Below are 18404 nucleotides of genomic sequence, written 5' to 3'. Positions count from 1 at the left end.
TCATGGGCTCTAGAGCACAGGCTCAGTAGCTGTGGAGCACGGGCTTAGTTGCTCTGCGGCATGTGGGATCTTCCCGGACCAGGGCTTGAACCCATGTGCCCTGCATTGGCAGGTGGATTCTCAACCACTGCGCCACCAGGGAAGCCCCTATAAGCAGTTTTATGATTAAATAACGCAGAAGGCAAACACACACACACACACACACACACACACACACACACACACACACAGAGTTTTCCAAACCAAGGGTCATCAGATCATAAAATAAGCTCTTCAAGACCAAAATGAAGCCCATCCCCCTTCCACATACTATATCTATCTGTGAGTAAACTGAATTAACTATATACTGAATTAGGAGGCCCAATTCTAACTGTGAGGCAGACAAAATGATACAGGAAGGCTGGGCTCCCTAACACACTGGGAGAGGAATCAAGATCAAAATCAGGGCCTTCTATGGTCAAGATGCTGTCACGCAGCTTAAGACTCCAGCCAGCAAGAGAAAGGATCCCAAACTCAAAAGGCTAAGCTGCCTTTAAATGCTGCCTGGGCGGAGTGTGCTCTGAAAGGCCCTCGACTGGTACAGCCAACACACTGCACAGAGGAACACCTCCCTCTAGGCCCCTGCATAAAGGGGGGTGGTAGACTGCCACAAAATCCGACCAACTCATCCTCAAAGGGACACTGCTCTCAAGTCAGTCGTGCTCACTGGCAAAGAACATTCTGGTAAGAACCTCCTCTCACCTCAAGAAAGTCCACAAAGCTAGGCCCAGCACAGAAAACCTGGCAGAGGCAGGGACAGCAACCACTGCCACCTTCCCCAAACCCCAGACCTCTACCATGAAGAACTAGAGTGAAGGAGCAAAATCGAGGACCCAAGGTGACTTAGCTGAAATCATGGGTAACTATGGGTAAGCCACACTCTCTCTGAGCCGTAATTTACTATTCTGTGAAGTGAGGTGTATAACACTGACCCACCCCTTGAGGGCTGCTGGGTGCCCACAACAGACAGGAGCTCAAAGTCACTTTGTGAAATACATCTGTCTTGTGTTCACAGGGCAGACCAGGCATGGCTACTGCCTAAAATGGTGGGAGGGGATTGCGGGGCATGGGTGCTTGTAACACAGACCACGCCACATGCTCCGCCCACATTAGCCTTCAACCACAGGCAGACCAGGAGCTGGCCCACATGACACAAATAGTCACCAATGCTCTTGTGCAACTCGACACATAGCAAAATGCAGCTCATCCTAACCAGCATGCAACTACACTTAGGAGCTCCAGGTGGATGGCTGACTGGATTTAAATGAAGACCCGAGTAAGACTTTCTATTGTTCCATGGAGCAGCGTGGAGAAAGTGCACCAGCGGAGGGAGAAGCGTCTAGTGGGTGATCCCTGAGGGTGACCACTTAATCTGTCCTCCCACTCTCTTCTGCAGCCCCTTGGAGCCTCTCACCCAGCGAGAGGCAGGTGGAAGAACACAAGGTCACAGCTGCCAGCCGCCTAAAGTCTAGTCCTCAGGCTTAACAGACCCCAAGACTCAGTAAACAATGTCTGAATTTTGCTAATAAACCTGTACCTTGAACATTAACTTTGTGCATACCACAAACATACTATGAAACACTGAAATACAGGATTTCTTTGCTCTTCTAACTTCCTTCGGATACTTTGGAACTGCATAAAGGTATACTTTACATGCCATTAACTTGATTAACATGAACATCAGGATGCAGGTGACTTCTGGGTTGGAAGGGAGGAGATTACAATCAGCAGAACCACTCAGAGGGCTTCTAAGAGCCTAGTAAAATCCTACATTTAAAACAGGGTGGTGGGGGCTTCCCTGGTGGCGCAGTGGCTGAGAGTCCGCCTGCCGATGCAGGGGACACGGGTTCGGGCCCCGGTCCAGGAAGATCCCACATGCCGCGGAGCGGCTGGGCCTGTGAGCCATGGCCACTGAGCCTGCGCATCCAGAGCCTGTGCTCAGCAACAGGAGAGGCCACAACAGTGAGAGGCCCGCATACCGGGAAAAAAAAAAAAAAAAAAAAAAGCCCAACAGTGAAGCCAGATTCAAACTCACTCTCAACCCTCCCCAGCTGGTAGAGGGTATGTCTGATGCTGATACTCCATGTGACCCAGGGAACAAGAAAGTAGGGTCCCAAATTGGCAGGACCTTCCTGGGAAGCATTCAGTAACCACTCCCATATCACATCTTAGGCCCAAGTCCTTCTGACCTGCCAATTTCTGCTACACTGAATCTAGTTGAAACAGTCAAATTCATACTAAGATTTATATTATGAAAACATTCATTAAGAAATTACTCCAAACAGCTGGAAACGGCCAGTGTAAACGTCCACAACAGGACAATGGCTACTTATGGTTGACCCACAGAGGGGAGTACCACACAGCCACTGGAAGTGGCTCATGCAAAACACTCAGTGAAAAACAGCAGGAGACAAAACTGTCTCAGATATATGGTCAGGGTCCCAATTTGATTTTTTTTTAAATACAGAGACAAAGACCCCTGGGTGAAGAAAAGATAGATCTTCCAGTTGGTTCCCAGTAACTATTAACCTTGATGGCTGCAAGGGATGAAATTTGACCTAGGAGGGTCAGCAGATGCAGCACAGGGGCTCCAGGCGGTGAGGGCCTCTGAGGGACCTTATCAATGGCGCACCGACCACAGGGGCCACTAAGTCCTCAATAGACACTGGTAATACCACACGGGGCCCAGAGACCTCCTGCACTTCCTTCCAGGTCCATCAGTTCATTCATCCAGAAAAGATGTGCGATGTATAAAAAGTATTTGTTAATGAGTAGATGAATAAATTAATATCTTTTAGATACAGATCCTATGTGTGAGGAAGAAATCATTAACTACCACTGGGGGCCGAGTGTGGAAATCCTATTTCTGCTTTTAAAGCCTATCATCCTAGAGCAGTATCAGAAAAACAGCAGCACTTCAAAGACAGTCCAATCCATATATTTCACAGCCAAATAACTTGGATGAAATCTAGAAAGAATATGCATTAAAAGCTTTAGTAAAAAAGCTTTTCAGTAAAATCTATTATTAGTCAGAAAACAATAATATCAACAAGCTCTCGCCTTCTGTTTTACTAAAATAATTTAACATATTAAACTTGACAACTAAGAAAAACTGAGTTTCTAAGCTCAAGTCACATTAATTATATACCACCTAAATATGAATCTTTCCTTGGGAATTAAACTCATTCAGCAAACGTTTTTCCCCTGCAATCTAGTTTGTGAATCTGAGTGATACCTAACTTGATCCAAAGCAATTTATCTTGAAAGTTAGGAGATGTGGTGAGGCCAGCAGGTACTGAGCTGTTTCCCCTTCTACCCAGAGGAGCTGAACCCTGGGGCTCCTCTTTCCCACTCTCCAGCTTCCAACCCCAGCTCCTTAAAGGAAACCTCCCTCAGCATCCAAGACTGAAAGGTCAAGGGCTAAAATAAAATCTAGAGCACATGGGCACTTCCAATGAAATGAGAACCGTTCTCTAGGGTTCCAGCCCTCCCAAACCCTCCCCTCCAGCCCCATCTTCCCCTCTTCTGCGCTGGGGATCCTCAGCAGCCCCATTACGTCCCCCTTGCTGACACTGACCCACTAGCCATGCCCTCTCCTCCTCCTGTGTCCTTCAACCTCAGTGGGGACTGCACTGTAATTTGTCCTTGCCGGAACACAGCTTGTGCCCCTCCCCCAGCAAGGTGCACGATCCTTGAGAGCAGCAAAGGGACCTGTTGGAACTTCCCTAAAATGCCCTAGATTTTGTTTACCCTCATTGGTGTTTCCCACACATAAACATACAACCACAGTGATATGGATAACTGTTCTAATCACCCTAACAGATTATCCTGTTAAAAAAAAAAAAAAAGCCAGATTAATGTGGTCAGACTTTTGTTTTTTAATCCTCTGAAGCTCCTCTCTCTTTGAAATAGGAGAAAAACAAATCAGCCCCCAGAATGCCACTGGCCATATATATCAACAGCATCTGGCAGGAACACCCTTCCAGCAATGTAAACTTACATGGTTTTGCAACGGATGGAGAGAGACCCAGCTTATTTCTAACTAAGAATGCCTATCCTGACACCTGAAAAGGCTCCTTTAACAGATGCTTTCCTTTCCTGGGTCTTTATCTGCAAATTCTGAATAACGAGTTTCTTATTGGGAACAATAATGGCCAACTGAGACAGAGAGATACTTTGTCCCACTGTTAACCACTAACTCCCACAGAAGAGCTTCACAACATCATCAGTGTGCAGAGAAAGATCTATTTTGTCTAGCATGACATTCATCCACACCTCCACCAATCACCAACTTAAGAGTTCAGTTACCAGAAACAAAGAGAGGAGGAGGAAGGAAAGAAGAGCAGGCCAGGCCAGTCCAGTCTCTATTTCACCTTCTCTTAGCCAACCCCAAGCACGTAAACAGCCTCCGGACTCCTAGAGTCCTAGGGAGGGACTTCAATGCCTTCAGGCCTCTCCGTCATTTTAGCATAGTGCTTTGTCCTTATATCAGCGCCCTGCTCTTTCTTCCCACCAATTCCTACCTTCATAACTGTCTTGTTTTTGCTGTGGTCATATGGAAACAACGTTGGAGGGGCAAATCCATAGATGGGTGGGAAAACAAACCAAACTCGTGACTTTCCTGAATATGCCTATCTTCAGAGTTCTGGGCTAGAAGAAACTCCAAACTCTGTGCTTGTTTCAATCTAAAAGTCTCAAAGTAACAGCCCACAAGTCAGGCCATGACTCAAGATCTTTAGACAGTAAACAACACCATAGCTTCACTTGAAAGAAAAAAAGCTAGAGAACATACCAAAGCTAACCACCTGCTTTCACAAGGACCAGGTGATACAGATCTATCCTCCTACCTGCAAAGAAAGCACAAAGCGACTGAGCACACAGGACCTGAGCAGATCACGGCAAATGCTAATTAGATCACAAATAGCAGCTTCCAAATACTCCGGAGGGACACGGGCCTTCCCCGATTAGAACGCGTTTCTATCAGTGGGTTCAGGTTCACTCGGCACCTGGGGACATCTCTGTCCCTGCACAGTGTCCTGGGAGCGTCCATGCCTGCAGAAAGTGGCCAGAGCAGGCAGGCACCTGGACCCCATGCCAGCTCTGACCTGGTACATAAGTCAGAAGCCCTCCAAGTCCCAAGTGTCTTCATCTGGAAACCAGAAGGATCCAACTGGGTAAGCATGAAGGTCCCTCCCCAAATAAAAATACTGTGGTCATCCTATGACACACAAACAGCAAGTATCAGAGAGCAGAGCAGGGCCATAGGCCTAATTCCAGTCAATCAGAACTAATCTTGTTTCATCTTTCCAGTGATAAGTCATGTGGACATCAGGCACTCCTGATATATGCACTAGGGGCACCCAACTTCCTTGGGATTCTTCCTGAGTCCATAACCCCAGTTTCATCAACAAAAGACATCAGACAAACCCAAACTGAGGGACAGTTTATGAAATACCTGACCAGTACTCTTCAAAAGCATCAAGTTCATGACAAACAAGGAAAGACTGAGAAACTGTCATAGAGCAGAGGAGACCAAGGAGACATGACAACCAAATGCAATGTGGTACCCTGGATGGGACCCTGCAACAGAAAAGGACATTGGGGGGAAACTGAGGAAATCCCAATAGGTTTGCAGTACAGTCAATAGTGTGGCACCAATGTTGAAGTCTTAGTTTTGACAGATGTGGCAGGGTTGTATAGATGTTAACATTAGGGAAAGTGGGATGATGGGTATTATGGGAATTCTGTGTTGTGTTTGCAACCTTTCTATGTATCTAAAGTTATTCCAAAAATCAAGTTTATTTTATTTTTTTAATATTTATTTATTTATTTTGGCTGCTCCAGGTCGTAGTTGCGGCATGCGCAATCTTCGTTGCGGCATGTTTAGTCACAGCATGCGGACTCTTAGTTGTGGCATGCAGGATCTAGTTCCCTGAGCAGGGATCGAAACCGGGCCTCCTGCATTGGGAGCGTCGAGTCTTACCCACTGGACCACCAGGGAAGTCCCTCAAGTTTATTTTAAAAATAAGTTTCGGGGCTTCCCTGGTGGCGCAGTGGTTGAGAGTCCGCCTGCCGAAGCAGGGGACACGGGTTCGTGCCCCGGTCCAGGAAGATCCCACATGCCGCGGAGCGGCTGGGCCCGTGCGCCATGGCCACTGAGCCTGCGCATCCGGAGCCTGTGCTCCGCAAGGGGAGAGGCCACAACAGTGAGAGGACCGCGTACCGCAAAAATAAATAAATAAATAAAATAAATAAAAATAAGTTTGTTTCGAGGCTATTTTGATAGCTTCAAGCAAACTTAAAGGATCTGAAAACATCCTGTGTCATTAAAAACTTGACTCAGGGCTGGTGGTCCAGTGGTTAGGACTCTGTGATTCCACTGCAGGGGGCACGGGTTCGATCCCTGCTCAGGCAAGCAGTGCAGCGCGGCCAAAAACAAAATGAAAACAACAACAACAAAAAACAACTTGACTCAAGAGTCCATACTGAATACTAATCTGAAAAATATAGGGCTACTGAAGGAAAATAATACACTTGAAAGAAGGGGAAAAAACCTGACACTGAATAAATTCAGTATAAAATTCCAAATACCACCACCTTCATCATACACTGTCCAAAAGACATCCGTGTTTGAAAGGACAGCAGGTCCCCCCGAGAAAGCACTAGGCAAGCACAGCCACCTGGTCTTCCCAGCACACAAAACAGGGCTCCCTCCTTGAACTTCCTCCACAGTCAGCCACTTCCCTGCTCCCCTGCCCTCCGGGCTGCCGCTGCCAGGAAAGCCCCCCTGCTCGGTGCACCCTGGGGCCAGGTTCTTCTGTGTTCCTCACTGCAGCAGCCCTACAAAGGCCAGCCACCCCCTCCTGGCAGGGCACTGCCCTCCCTTCTGGCCGCACTGCTGACCATTTCCCCTCAGCCCCTGAAGCGGGGCCATGGTTAAGGGGGTCACAGAGGGGTGAGAGCACGCACGTAGGCTGCCCCCCACCCACTAAGCTGCATATCAGGTCCTTTTCACCCAAGGATTCCTTCAGGGCATGAGCATGGAGCCCTGTTCTGTTGATGCCTCTTCTCCTAACTCACCACCTGACCATCCTCACCCACCCACCACCCAACCCCTCCGAAACACAAAGCTCAGTGCCAGCGCTTCTGGGTAGAAGAGTTTTCTAAGATTAAAAAAAAAAAAAAAAAAAAAAAGCACTTAGATTGTGTGAGTTTTGTTTTTCTAGGAATGAAAATAAATGTGTTCGCAAATAAAATCTATATTTAGATGCACAATTTTAAATCTGTATATCTGATAATAACAACTATGTACATACAATCAGCAGACTATAATTTTGACCAATGAAAAAAACCCATGAAAGAAAAATGCCAAACTGCAGGAAGAAAAAAATGAGTTAACAATGGAAAAAGAGAGCAGTATGGGCTGAGCTTCTGAGACTGTGCACTGAGGAAACAGTTTATTCTCTCAGTCTCCAGTCCAGGCTAAGTCACAGGCCACTCTGAGAGAAAAATGCAGAATGGCTAAGGGCTCACCCTCTAGGAAGGAAGCCAGTTAATAATGACAGGACCCCGGAAATGAGCAGTTATCAAGCTTCCAGGCTTGCTAACTTACCTGCTTCCCCAAGGCCTAGCTGCTACGGATCAGACTTTGCTAAGAACATGCCTGAGCAGAGCCAGTATTCGGGCAATTTTCCCAAAGACTGGGCTGTTCCCACCGTTTCCCATAGGAGAAGCACTGCTCACAGCCAGTGCTGGCACACACTTAGGTCTGAAGTTCCCATCCACTCCGGCCCTCCTCCTAGGTTGGTGGCTCTCTCACTCACACTCATTCACCCCACATCCGTGCACAGGTGCATGGCAGGAAAACCCAAGACAAGATGGGCTGCTCAGACACTGAGTGTTGGGATCCCCCAGGACCACCAGCCGCACAACCATCTCAGGAAGGTGGAGCCCCTCACAGCCAGGGGCACAGCTGTGGCACTGCACACACCCACAGAGCAGGTGCTCCTCTTAAGACAGGATGCTCTTAGAAATTAGAGCAAAGCCAAGGGCTGGGAAAAGCTCTCTCTGACCTTACCCAAAGCAGCAAAGAGAGGTGTGCCAAAGGGACCGCAGAGCAGGGTGGCTGCTTCCGTCATGAGGGGAAAGAAGCTTGGCTTCTGGTCAGAGAATCTGCTAGGGTCATCCTGATCCTCAGGGCCCACCTGCAGGGTCCACAAAGCCGACGCTGGCTCTTCTACAGGTTAGATACTCACGGTCTGACCACATGAGGACAGTGGTCCATGGCACGGCTCACCCCTGCCTGTTGGCACAGCAGGGCAGCACTGCCGACATGGAGAGCCTCAGCCCAGAATACTGTATGCTTGACACTAACACTTACTAATCCAGATTTAACCTGACATTTGATCACCAAAACTTCCCAGGAAGGACTGTAGTATAAAAAGGAACCAATGGCTTTCAAATACAACCTTTCAAGGGTTGAAAGGTGGTAAAAGGGTAGGTGGTATAATATATAGTGAGAAAAAAGAGCCATCCCCTTTTTGAATTATATTTCCTTAGACAATGAAGAAATGGTACATGAGACCATGTTTTTAACCATCTGACTTCTTCCTAGTTTGGAATGCTTCCATATTAAGCAACAAACAGTTTATGAAGAGACCCTCCATCCCTCAAACACATACAGCTCTGAACACAGGGAGTCAGAATACACATGCAGGATTCAGAGATGTCTTCATTAATAAATAGCAAAAATGGTAAGACAGGCTTGTCACAAATATGCCGGGTATGAGAACCATGAAGAGAAAGCGTGAAAAAGAGTAACAGAAACCATCTAGACTCCAAGTTTAGAGAGATATATACATAACAAGGTACAGAACCCGTTTTAGAGAAACAGAACATTGAATATATAACAAAAGCTGATGCAGACCAAAGGGCGGTAGGGGGGACACAAAGAAGCTGATTGGCCAGAAAAGGCTTCACAGCCAGGGGGTGGGGAGGCCAGTGTGTTTCCACTGAGGGGAATTTCTTCAGGCAAAGAGGAAGGGCCTAAAGAGGAGAACCTGGCAGCCGAGAACATCCTGGACACTGTCCTGGGCTTTATAGGCCGGGAAGAGAGGCCACATGGCACGGGCAACTGAGGGACGCTCGCGGAGGAGTAGCTAAGTGACAAGCCAAGAAAAGCAGGGGAAGTCACAGGAGCATTGGAATTTGGGACCCCCACCAGCAACTCACTTCCTCACCAAGAAAGGGAAAACTAGGAAGAAAGCGTGTCAATGTTTTCAGCCCCACAGGCGAGAGCGTGTGATGAGCACACAGTGTGGCCATCCCCCTCCAGACATAACTACTTCCTTCACTGCAGGAGGGTGTCCACAGCCACGCCACCGTCGAGCACAAGAACCGACTGCACTTCAGACCCGGTGCAAGAGCAAGGTCTGCAAGGTAAACCTTCTCCCCCTGGACGGGGCAGAGTTCCCAGGTCCACGGCAGCCCCTGCCTTCCCAAATCTTCCAGAAACAGGGAGAGAAGATAGAAAAGTTAACTCCAAGCCCCTTTTCCCACAGGTTTCCACTGCAGGTCAAAGCACTAAGGAGAACTTCAATGTGGCTCCCAGTGAATCTTATCAACCATCTTTGACAGCATCCAATATTAGGCTGTCACTTTGAGATACAACTCCTGCTGCAGTAAAATTAATTCCAAAAAAGAAAAACAGGTTGAAGAATGAGACTTTAACAATGAATTCATTGTTAAATAAGCTTTTACCCGGATGAATTCTGACTGATATACTGCCGAGAGAGACACACACACAGCCTCTCATCAGCCCTCTCCAGTGTGGGCAGACCTGCCACCAGCTCCACAAACAGGCGGAAGACAGGGACCTTCAGACATACCTTCAAACCACATCTTTAAATATTTCAAAGGCTGCAAGTGGCTGGTACAGAGGGCACACAATCCTATCTGTAGGATGGAGGAGGTCACCAGGCCACCAGGAACTATGTGCCCACCTTCATCAGGCCCCTCAACTACACTACAGATGGAAACCACACTTGTTTGTTCTTCTGTGGGCCATGCACCCAGTCATGAGCTGCTAAGGTCAGATTTGTCCCTCTTTTTCACACACAGAGTTTGCAGTGCTGTCAGTTCTCGCTTCTGTAAGCCTATGTGTAATCCAACTATTTAAACAGAAACCTGAATCAGTTGCTCTGATAAGGGATTTGAAGCCCACAAATGTAAACGCTTTATAATGAACTCTCTCTTAACACATTCAAAACAACTTGGAATTTCTTGGGATAAAAGTTCCATTTTAGGGACTTCCCTGGCAGTCCAATGGTTAAGACTCTGCACTTCCACTGCAGGGGGCGCGGGTTCAATCCCTGGTTGGGGAACTAAGATCACGCATGCCATGTGGTGTGGCCAAATAAAAAATAATAAATAATAAAATTCCATTTTAAATTAGGAAAATTTTCTAGACCAAGAGGATGGAAGCAGACTTCATGCAACTATATAAATGCAACCCAGCGTCGAGCACAGAAACTAGACCGCCCCTCCCAAGAACCACCATGAACCCAACAGGCCTTTCTCCTCTAAGACATCATCATCAGAACATGTTCCCCACTGCTCTTGAGAAAATGCCTTCTGCCTGTTGTTTCATCTAGAGACTGGATACACGACTGGTTCTCAATATTCAAGTTATTTTTTTTTAAAGGGTTTGGTATCACAGTGAACAACAATGCAATCCAGTTACGGAATAATGCACTACTGAAAAGGCCTTAACAACACATGTCCAAAACTTACAGTTTCCACACCAGCACTTCCTCCCCGGTGATCTGCTCTTTGAACCTGCCTTCAAAACAACTGTGCTCCGCACCCCTATGGCCAGCTGTCATCACAAGGGCAGGCGCAGAGCACGCACACGTTGGCCCCAACCCTCACACCTGCTGAGGGAGTCATTTCTGCATCAAGTGTTCCTCAGCAGTGGCTCCTTATTCCATAGTCACAGAAGTGAAGTATCACGTGGGATTCCATCAAAGTCCGTTCCCACAGAAGATACTCCTCAGGAGGGGGCAAAGTGTAGTGGCCGGCCAGTGGAGGCTCTCCTCACACCATCAACTCAGAAGGGACCAACTTTGTTCGCCCCCTCATTTCTGCAGCGCTTCCCAGTTAATTACACACTTGCCCTACGTGCACCCAAACCCTGCGTTAGGTGGCTCAGCAGACAAGGGCACAGATTGAAGAGGGGGACCCACCCAGGAGCTGCCTTTTCCTCCTCCCCAAATCTGTGCTAAAGGTAGCCTAGACTGTGTATACTGACTCAAGTCTCAAGTGCCACCGCCAGTCCACCCCACCCCCCACCCCCGTCATTGTAACCCATTATCCTGTAGTATGTTCTTCATTACACTTATCATTATATAAATATATCTTACATATCTAAAAAAAAAAAAAAAAGGGCAGCCTAGAGGCCAAGTCCTGCTTTGAAGAGCTGCCCAAGGCCTCTTTTCAGGTCCCATATCGCCACAAGCTGCTGCTGTGATCCTTCTTATAAAACGCATGTCAGAAGAGTAGAACATAGGGACCTCACCTTGCCACCTCTGGACTCCGCTCATTAAGTGCTGTAGGGGCGTCACAAATACATCACACTGCACGAAGCCACATGAGAAGCTCCCCAAAAGGGTGTGTGAAAATCAGAACCCACTTCTTTCCATGTTCTCTGCCTTCCCCACTGGCTTCCCACACAGATGCAGCCACCCTTGCAAAAGCCACCCTAGAGTGTGCAAGGAACCACTCTCCCTAATCAACAGTTTTACCTTTAACAAAATCGTTGCACAATTTTTTAAGAAGCAAGGATTCCAAACCTCACCCATTCAGAATATCAGCCCTCAAATAAGGAGGGACCAGAGCCTCTTTCCAAACAGCTGCTTTCTGACAGTGTGAGGCTGAAACAGGCTCCAGGGGTCACAGAGTTCAGCCATCTGCCCAAAGAAATAGCTAAGTGTGCTGGCCTTCCACGAGAAGATGTCCCTCCTGCCTCCCACACGGCAGTCTGAGGACACGCACAACCCCCAGGAAGACGTCCTGGGCAGTGGCACTAAGGACTTCCCCAGACAGAGGGCTGCGCCCCTCCCTCAGGGCGCCCCTCCCAGGAGGGGCAGGGTGGCACCCAGGCCTCTGCCATCGCTCAGACGTGGGTTCAAACTGCACTCTATGTATTAGGCGGGTACTTAACCTCTCTGCACTGTGGAAACTGAAGTTTCTGCACCTGTAAAATGAGAGCGACACCTATCTCACAACACTTTTGACAGAAGTCAAGCAGCATGGGGTGAGCTATCTTGCAAAGTGCCTGCCTTGAAGTAAGTGCTCAATAAATGGTTCTGACGGCCTCTGGCTCACCGTAGTACCAAACTGGGCTGGGCCATTTCCAGACTTCCCAACTCATACTGCTCCCCCGCGGGCTGTACACACGTAAAGAAGTGGGAAGTAATTGGGACGGGGCCTCTCCTAAAGTGCCACCTTAAAAATCCAGGTGCAAACTCACTTGAACAGGGCAAATCTATCTGTCCCCAGATGAAAAATCCACTACTGGGGGCATCTTTGCCGTTACTGATGGGAAATACAGCATATTCTCACATACATGTGGACAAATGTAGCTGATGAAAACACAAAAGCCTAGTTCCTCTCACTTCCTGATGGGGAGGTCCATCCTTTATTCTGTAATTCATTTCTTCTCACTGGATTCCAATCTTTTTGTACTAAAAAGCTGCCTTCTGCAAAGAAACTCCAGATGTCAAGTGTCCATCACATGGAACCACCAAGACTATGACACGATACGCTCTTTTCCTCTTCCCCTGTACGCCATCAGAGCGCACACCTTGTACTGCAACAGCATCACTGTGTGAAAGTTCCTCTTACAAACTTCCATGATCACTGTCAGCCCCAGCCGCCACTGAGGTCCGCCAAGCAGCCTATCTCCTGTTTTTGCGCGTTAGCCCAGGCACCCCGCGGTACAGCCACACATGTCGCAAGAGTCAAAGACATCCCTTGGCCTTTCACCATTTTTCTCAACTGAACAGGTCCTCCTCCTCTCAGACTTCAGAGTATCACCCATCTCTACAAACCAGAGTTCTCAACCTCAAGTCCACGGACCAGCTCCAGAAGGATCAAGAGCCTCCTGAAATAACTACAAAATTCAGTAAAACCGTGCGGTTTTCTCAGGAGGGGACTCAGATCTTGCGTCAGACTCTCAAAAGGGCCCATGACCCCTCAGAAAAATTAACAGCCGCTACCGTGGAAAATAAGGAGTAATGTAAATTTCTTGGGTCTTCCCTCATTTAAGGGATTTGGGTTTTGAACCAGACTTTGCAAGCTGTCTCGACATTCTTCCATTCTTCACGTTCGCATACAAGGTATAAATCCTTAAACCAACTTCCCAAGACGCCCGAACTTAACCGAGGGCAAACATAAAAACACTAGGAATACTTTCAGCAACAGAGAGAAAACACAGAAACACTAACGATACTTGCAACAAAACATTTAACCCAACAAGTGCTTTATCTCTTTCCTTCCCCCTAAAATCCCTCCGCCCGGTCAGGCTCACTTGCCCGCGGTGGTGGTTTCAAGCCCGGCCTCGAGGAGGCTTCCCATCACACCAATGCCGGTGCCGGAGCGGAGCCCCAAGGCATGAAAAGCACCGAAACGCCGCCCCACCGGGCCGCGAAAGGAGCATATCCGAGTGTATCAGACTCCACCCCAACCGAGAATTCGGAGGGACCCGAGCATCAGGTGCTTCGAGCAAGAACTCGCACGTCCCGCTTTCGCTGCGAGCGGAGGCACAGGGACCCCGTCCCAGATGAAGGCCCGGGGCGGTTCCTCTGCACACAGAACGAAAGGTAACCCCGGAGGCCTGACTCAGGCCGCGCCGCGCCGAAAACAAACTTTCCAAGCACTTCCACCGCGACGGGCCGGTGACACCTCCCCGGCCTCCCCCGCCCTCCGCGCGCCTGTCAGCGCCCCCGCCGGGCCGGCGCCCGCCTCAACTGGGCCAGGGCTTCCTGCAGCATTCAAGCGGCGCCCACACGGCGCCCACGGTCCCAGGCCCGGCCGTTCGCCGCAGGTGAGGCGCCGCCTGGCCCCCGGGACCGCGGGCCGCCCCGCCGGACCCCGGCGACCGCCGCGCTTAGCGGGGTGACGGGCCGGCGCGCCCGGGCGGGTGCCGCGCACTCACCAGCTGGCTGGTGGTCCTGGCCATGGGCCCCGCGTCTGCACGGGCGACTCCCCCGCAGCGCTGCGCGGCTCGGCGCTTCCTCAGCGTCCTCCTCCCCGCAGCAGAGCCCCAGCAATGGCCGCCCGCATCCTGCGCCCGCCCCGCGGCCTGCCGCCCCCAGAGCCGCCCCGCCCCCGCGCGACGCCAGGCGGGACTTCCGCCGCGCCGCCGCCATCGCCGGCGCCCATTGGTCACACTCGCCGTCGCTCTGCCGCTGCCCCGGCCAGCCCCGCCGGCGCCTCAGAGCTGCATTTCCGGGTTGGGGCCCGGCAGGCGGGAGAGGCTTGGCCCCGCCTCGGGCGCGGGGGGTTTGGGGGTAACCCCGCGCGAGCCAATCCCAGGGCCGAGGGGCGGGGCCTGGCGCGGGACCGGACGAGCTGTCATCCCGGCTGCCAGACAGGAAAACTGAGGCTCGCTGGGGTCGGCCCCGACGCGGGAGTGGGGCTGGGCTCCAACCGTGCAGCTTCGACTCCGGAGCGGGGCTCTGAGTAAACATCGAGAGGAGCAACTTCACTAGTTGCAAAACTAAGAAGTGTTCGCGGAAGGAAATCTAGGCTCTAAAGCCATAGCTAGAAGGCAGAAAACAATCCCATCTCATCACTGCTAATAGTCCCAGGGACACCTTCAGAACTTTCTACTCTGCTTATAAATTTTTTTGGAGCTGTTGTTGACGATGATGATGTTGAATTTTTTGGTAGTTGTTGTTGATGACGGTGATATTGTTGCTTTTTTAAACTGTGGTAAAATATACATAAAATTTACCACCTTAACCATTTTGGAGTTCAGTGGCATTAAGTACATTCATTCACTTTGTTCTAAGATGATGTTGTTTCAAACAAAATTAGAATCGCCTTGTTACCTGAAGGTTTGCATATTTTAAAATAACTTTTTTTCTATTTCCAAAAGAAATACATGTTCATTTTTTAAAATAATGATTTAAACAATACAGAGAAGTAACAGTAAGATAAATGAATCCCTCGTCCCACTGGCCAGAATTAATTGTTGCATAGCACTGATGGCTGCGAACATTCACTTGGTGCTTACTCTTATTAAGGAATTTTCATGTCTAGGGCTTCCCTGGTGGCACAGTGGTTAAGAATCCGCCTGCCGCTCTTTTCTCATCCCCCATCCTATGTGTGGTTGAATTTGCTCCTCGCCATGTCTTCTCACAAGACTTTCAGGATCAAGCGATTCCTGGCCAAGAAACAAAAGCAGAATCGTCCCATTCCCCAATGGATTCGAATGAAAACTGGTAATCAAATCAGGTACAACTCCAAGAGAAGACATTAGAGAAGAACCAAGCTGGGTCTATAAGGAGCTTCACATATGAAGTGACACACATGTATGCTATCAAGGTCAATTGCATCTTACTATATCAGGACATCACTAGTGTCTGGAACAGCTGCCTGTGTTTATGGGAGAAATGGAATGGCTCTCTCCTCTTTTTTTGATCTTTCCTCACCACTGTTCACCGTGTAACTCAGAAATAAATATGAAACCTTTTGTTGGAAAAAAGCAAAAAAGAATCCTCCTGCCAATGCAGGGGACATGGCTTCGATCCCTGGTCCGGGAAGATTCCACATGTCGTGGAGCTACTAAGCCTGTGCACCACAACTACTGAGCCTGCACTCTAGAGCCCGCGAGCCATAGCTACTGAGCCTGCGTGCCACAACTACTGAAGCCCACATGCCTAGAGCTCGTGCTCCACAACAAAGAGAAACCAACCGTAATGAGAAGCCCACGCACTGCAACAAAGAGTAGCCCCCGCTCACCCCAACTAGAGAAAGCCCGTGCCCAGCAACAAAGTCCCAACACAGCCAATAATTAATTAATTAATTAATTAATAACCAATAAAAAGGCAAATGTAACCCCTATCCCTCAGAAGGCTCCCACTGTTGTTTTTTTTTTAATGTATTCATTTATTTATTTTTGGGCCTTGTTCATGAGGTAGAAGTCTGGGAACCACTTCAGTGTCACACGCTTACTTCTTCCCTTAGGATAAATTCTTAGTAGACGTAATTGCTGGGTCAAAATGCCAGTATCCCCCTCAGGACTTCTGCTGAAAATTGCTATTTGCCTACTCCACTCTAAGAGTGAGACACTCTCACCCTCAGGGGACACAAAGACAGGTCCAAAGTAGACACTGCTCTGGCTCCCATACCAAGCCACATCCAACATTATACTACGTCAATAACCACTACTGCATATTAAGAGCAGTGTATTGGATTTTGCCTCAAACAATAGGTACTATGACCATTTCCATTCTTTACATGAGGAAACCAAGGCCTCAGTGACTTTGTTACTCTTGGTCACAGAGTTACTAGGTTACAGAGCACAGGACTCAAAACCAGCCCCGACCAACACCGACACCCTGCTCTCGGCCACTGGGCTCAACTGCCTCCCAACAACTCTTATTTTCTATTTGTTTCAATCCTCACAAAGTAATAATACCTTATCCTCAAAGAATGCTAACTACTTTATCTTCTCGCCACAACCTTGAGATACTCAATGTTTATTACCATCTTACAACTGAAGAAATTTGCCAGACACAACATTAAATGTGAATGTAAATATACATATAGCTATAGAGTCTAAAAATATGTATCTTGGGACTTCCCTGGCCATCCAGTGGTTAAGACTCTGCACTTCCAGTGCAGGGGACGTGGGTTCGATCCCTGGTCAGGGAACTAGATCCCACAAGCCATGCGGCATGACCAAAAAATGTGTGTGTGTGTGTGTGTGTGTGTGTGTGTGTCTCTCACAAGCACCCTTTCTCAGAAAGTTACTGAAGCATGAGCTCCACCAAATGAGGGGGTAAGCACACAGGTGGGCAATAAAGGGAAGTCCCAGGAACTGTCCATTCAACAAGCATGTATTGCACCTCCCCTCCGTGCCAAGCACTGTGGTAGATATTGGCAATTCATTGGTGAACAAAACACAAAAATCTCTGCGCTCGTGGCACTCTGATACCACCGGTGGGGGGCAGGGGAGGCAGCAAGCATAATAAATAAGCACATCTTATGGGATGTTGGAAGGTAATAAGTACTGTGGGGAAGAAAGAAAATCAGGTAAGTGGGGCACAGGAGTGCCCAGGGAGAAGGTGCAATTGAAATGGGTAATGGGGAGAAATCCAAGATTCCTCAGACCCAAGGGAAGCAAGCAGGCTTCAGAAGCTCCCCCAAAATACTGAAAATGATAGACTCTATGATAGGTTTCACCACATTAAAAAATTGAATTAAGAAGCTGACAGACAGGGCTTCCCTGGTGGTGCAGTGGTTGAGAGTCCGCCTGCCGATGTAGGCGACACGGGTTCGTGCCCCGGTCCAGTAAGATCCCACGTGCCGCGGAGCGGCTGGGCCCGTGAGCCATGGCCGCTGAGCCTGCGCGTCCGGAGCCTGTGCTCCGCAACGGGAGAGGCCACAACAGTGAGAGGCCCGCGTACCACACACACACAAAAAAGCTGACAGACAGATGAGAATAACTTCAGAAAAACAGCCACACCAAAAACGAAGCACACGGAACTTCCCTGGTGGCGCAGTGGTTAAGAATCTGCCTGCCAGGGCTTCCCTGGTGGCGCAGTGGTTGAGAATCTGCCTGCTAATGCAGGGGACACGGGTTCGAGCCCTGGTCTGGGAGGATCCCACACGCCGCGGAGCAACTAGGCCCGTGAGCCACAAGTACTGAGCCTGCGCGTCTGGAGCCTGTGCTCCCCAACAAGAGAGGCCCGCGCACCGCGATGAAGAGCAGCCCCTGCTTGCCACAACTAGAGAAAGCCCTCACACAGAAACGAAGACCCAACACAGCAAAAATAAATAAATTAATTAATAATAAAAAGAATAAGGTCTTTGAATGCAGAGAATGTGCTTTAAAAAAAAAAAAAAAGAATCTGCCTGCCAGTGCAGGGGACATGGGTTCAATCCATAGCGCGGGAAGATCCCACATGCCACAGAGCAACTAAGCCCGTGCACCACAACTACTGAAGCCCACGAACCTAGAGCCAGTACTCTGCAATAAGAGAAGCCACCGTAGTGAGAAGCCTATGCACCACAAAAAAGAGTAGCCCCCGCTCACGAGAAAGCCCACGCACAGCACCGAAGACCCAACAGAGCCA

General features: G+C 49.1%; 2 protein-coding genes across 3 annotated transcripts in view; one reads left to right on the top strand and one right to left on the bottom strand.

Annotated features, from left to right (window-relative positions):
- The window catches only part of PDPK1 (3-phosphoinositide dependent protein kinase 1), a gene marked incomplete at its 5' end in the record, with an annotated part of 66768 nt that extends 52490 nt beyond the window's left edge, over positions 1 to 14278 (bottom strand). For both annotated transcript variants that reach the window (XM_079718624.1, XM_079718625.1), the window contains one exon: positions 14255 to 14278. In XM_079718624.1, coding sequence (XP_079574750.1) covers positions 14255 to 14278 — 24 coding nt within the window. The remainder of the gene's footprint in view (positions 1 to 14254) is intronic.
- Positions 14279 to 15451: 1173 nt separating this feature from the next.
- Positions 15452 to 15583, top strand: LOC307063897 (large ribosomal subunit protein eL39-like; the record flags this gene model as incomplete). The annotated part of the gene is made up of 1 exon (XM_079720242.1): positions 15452 to 15583. One exon carries the CDS (start codon positions 15452 to 15454, stop codon positions 15581 to 15583), a length of 132 nt encoding a protein of 43 aa, XP_079576368.1.
- Positions 15584 to 18404: the final 2821 nt, after the last annotated feature.

The sequence above is a fragment of the Hyperoodon ampullatus genome (assembly GCF_949752795.1).
Source record: "Hyperoodon ampullatus genome assembly, chromosome: 14".
Classification (NCBI taxonomy): Eukaryota; Metazoa; Chordata; class Mammalia; order Artiodactyla; family Ziphiidae; genus Hyperoodon; species Hyperoodon ampullatus.
Note: the sequence above shows the minus strand (reverse complement) of the source record. Positions and strands in the feature narration are given on the sequence as shown.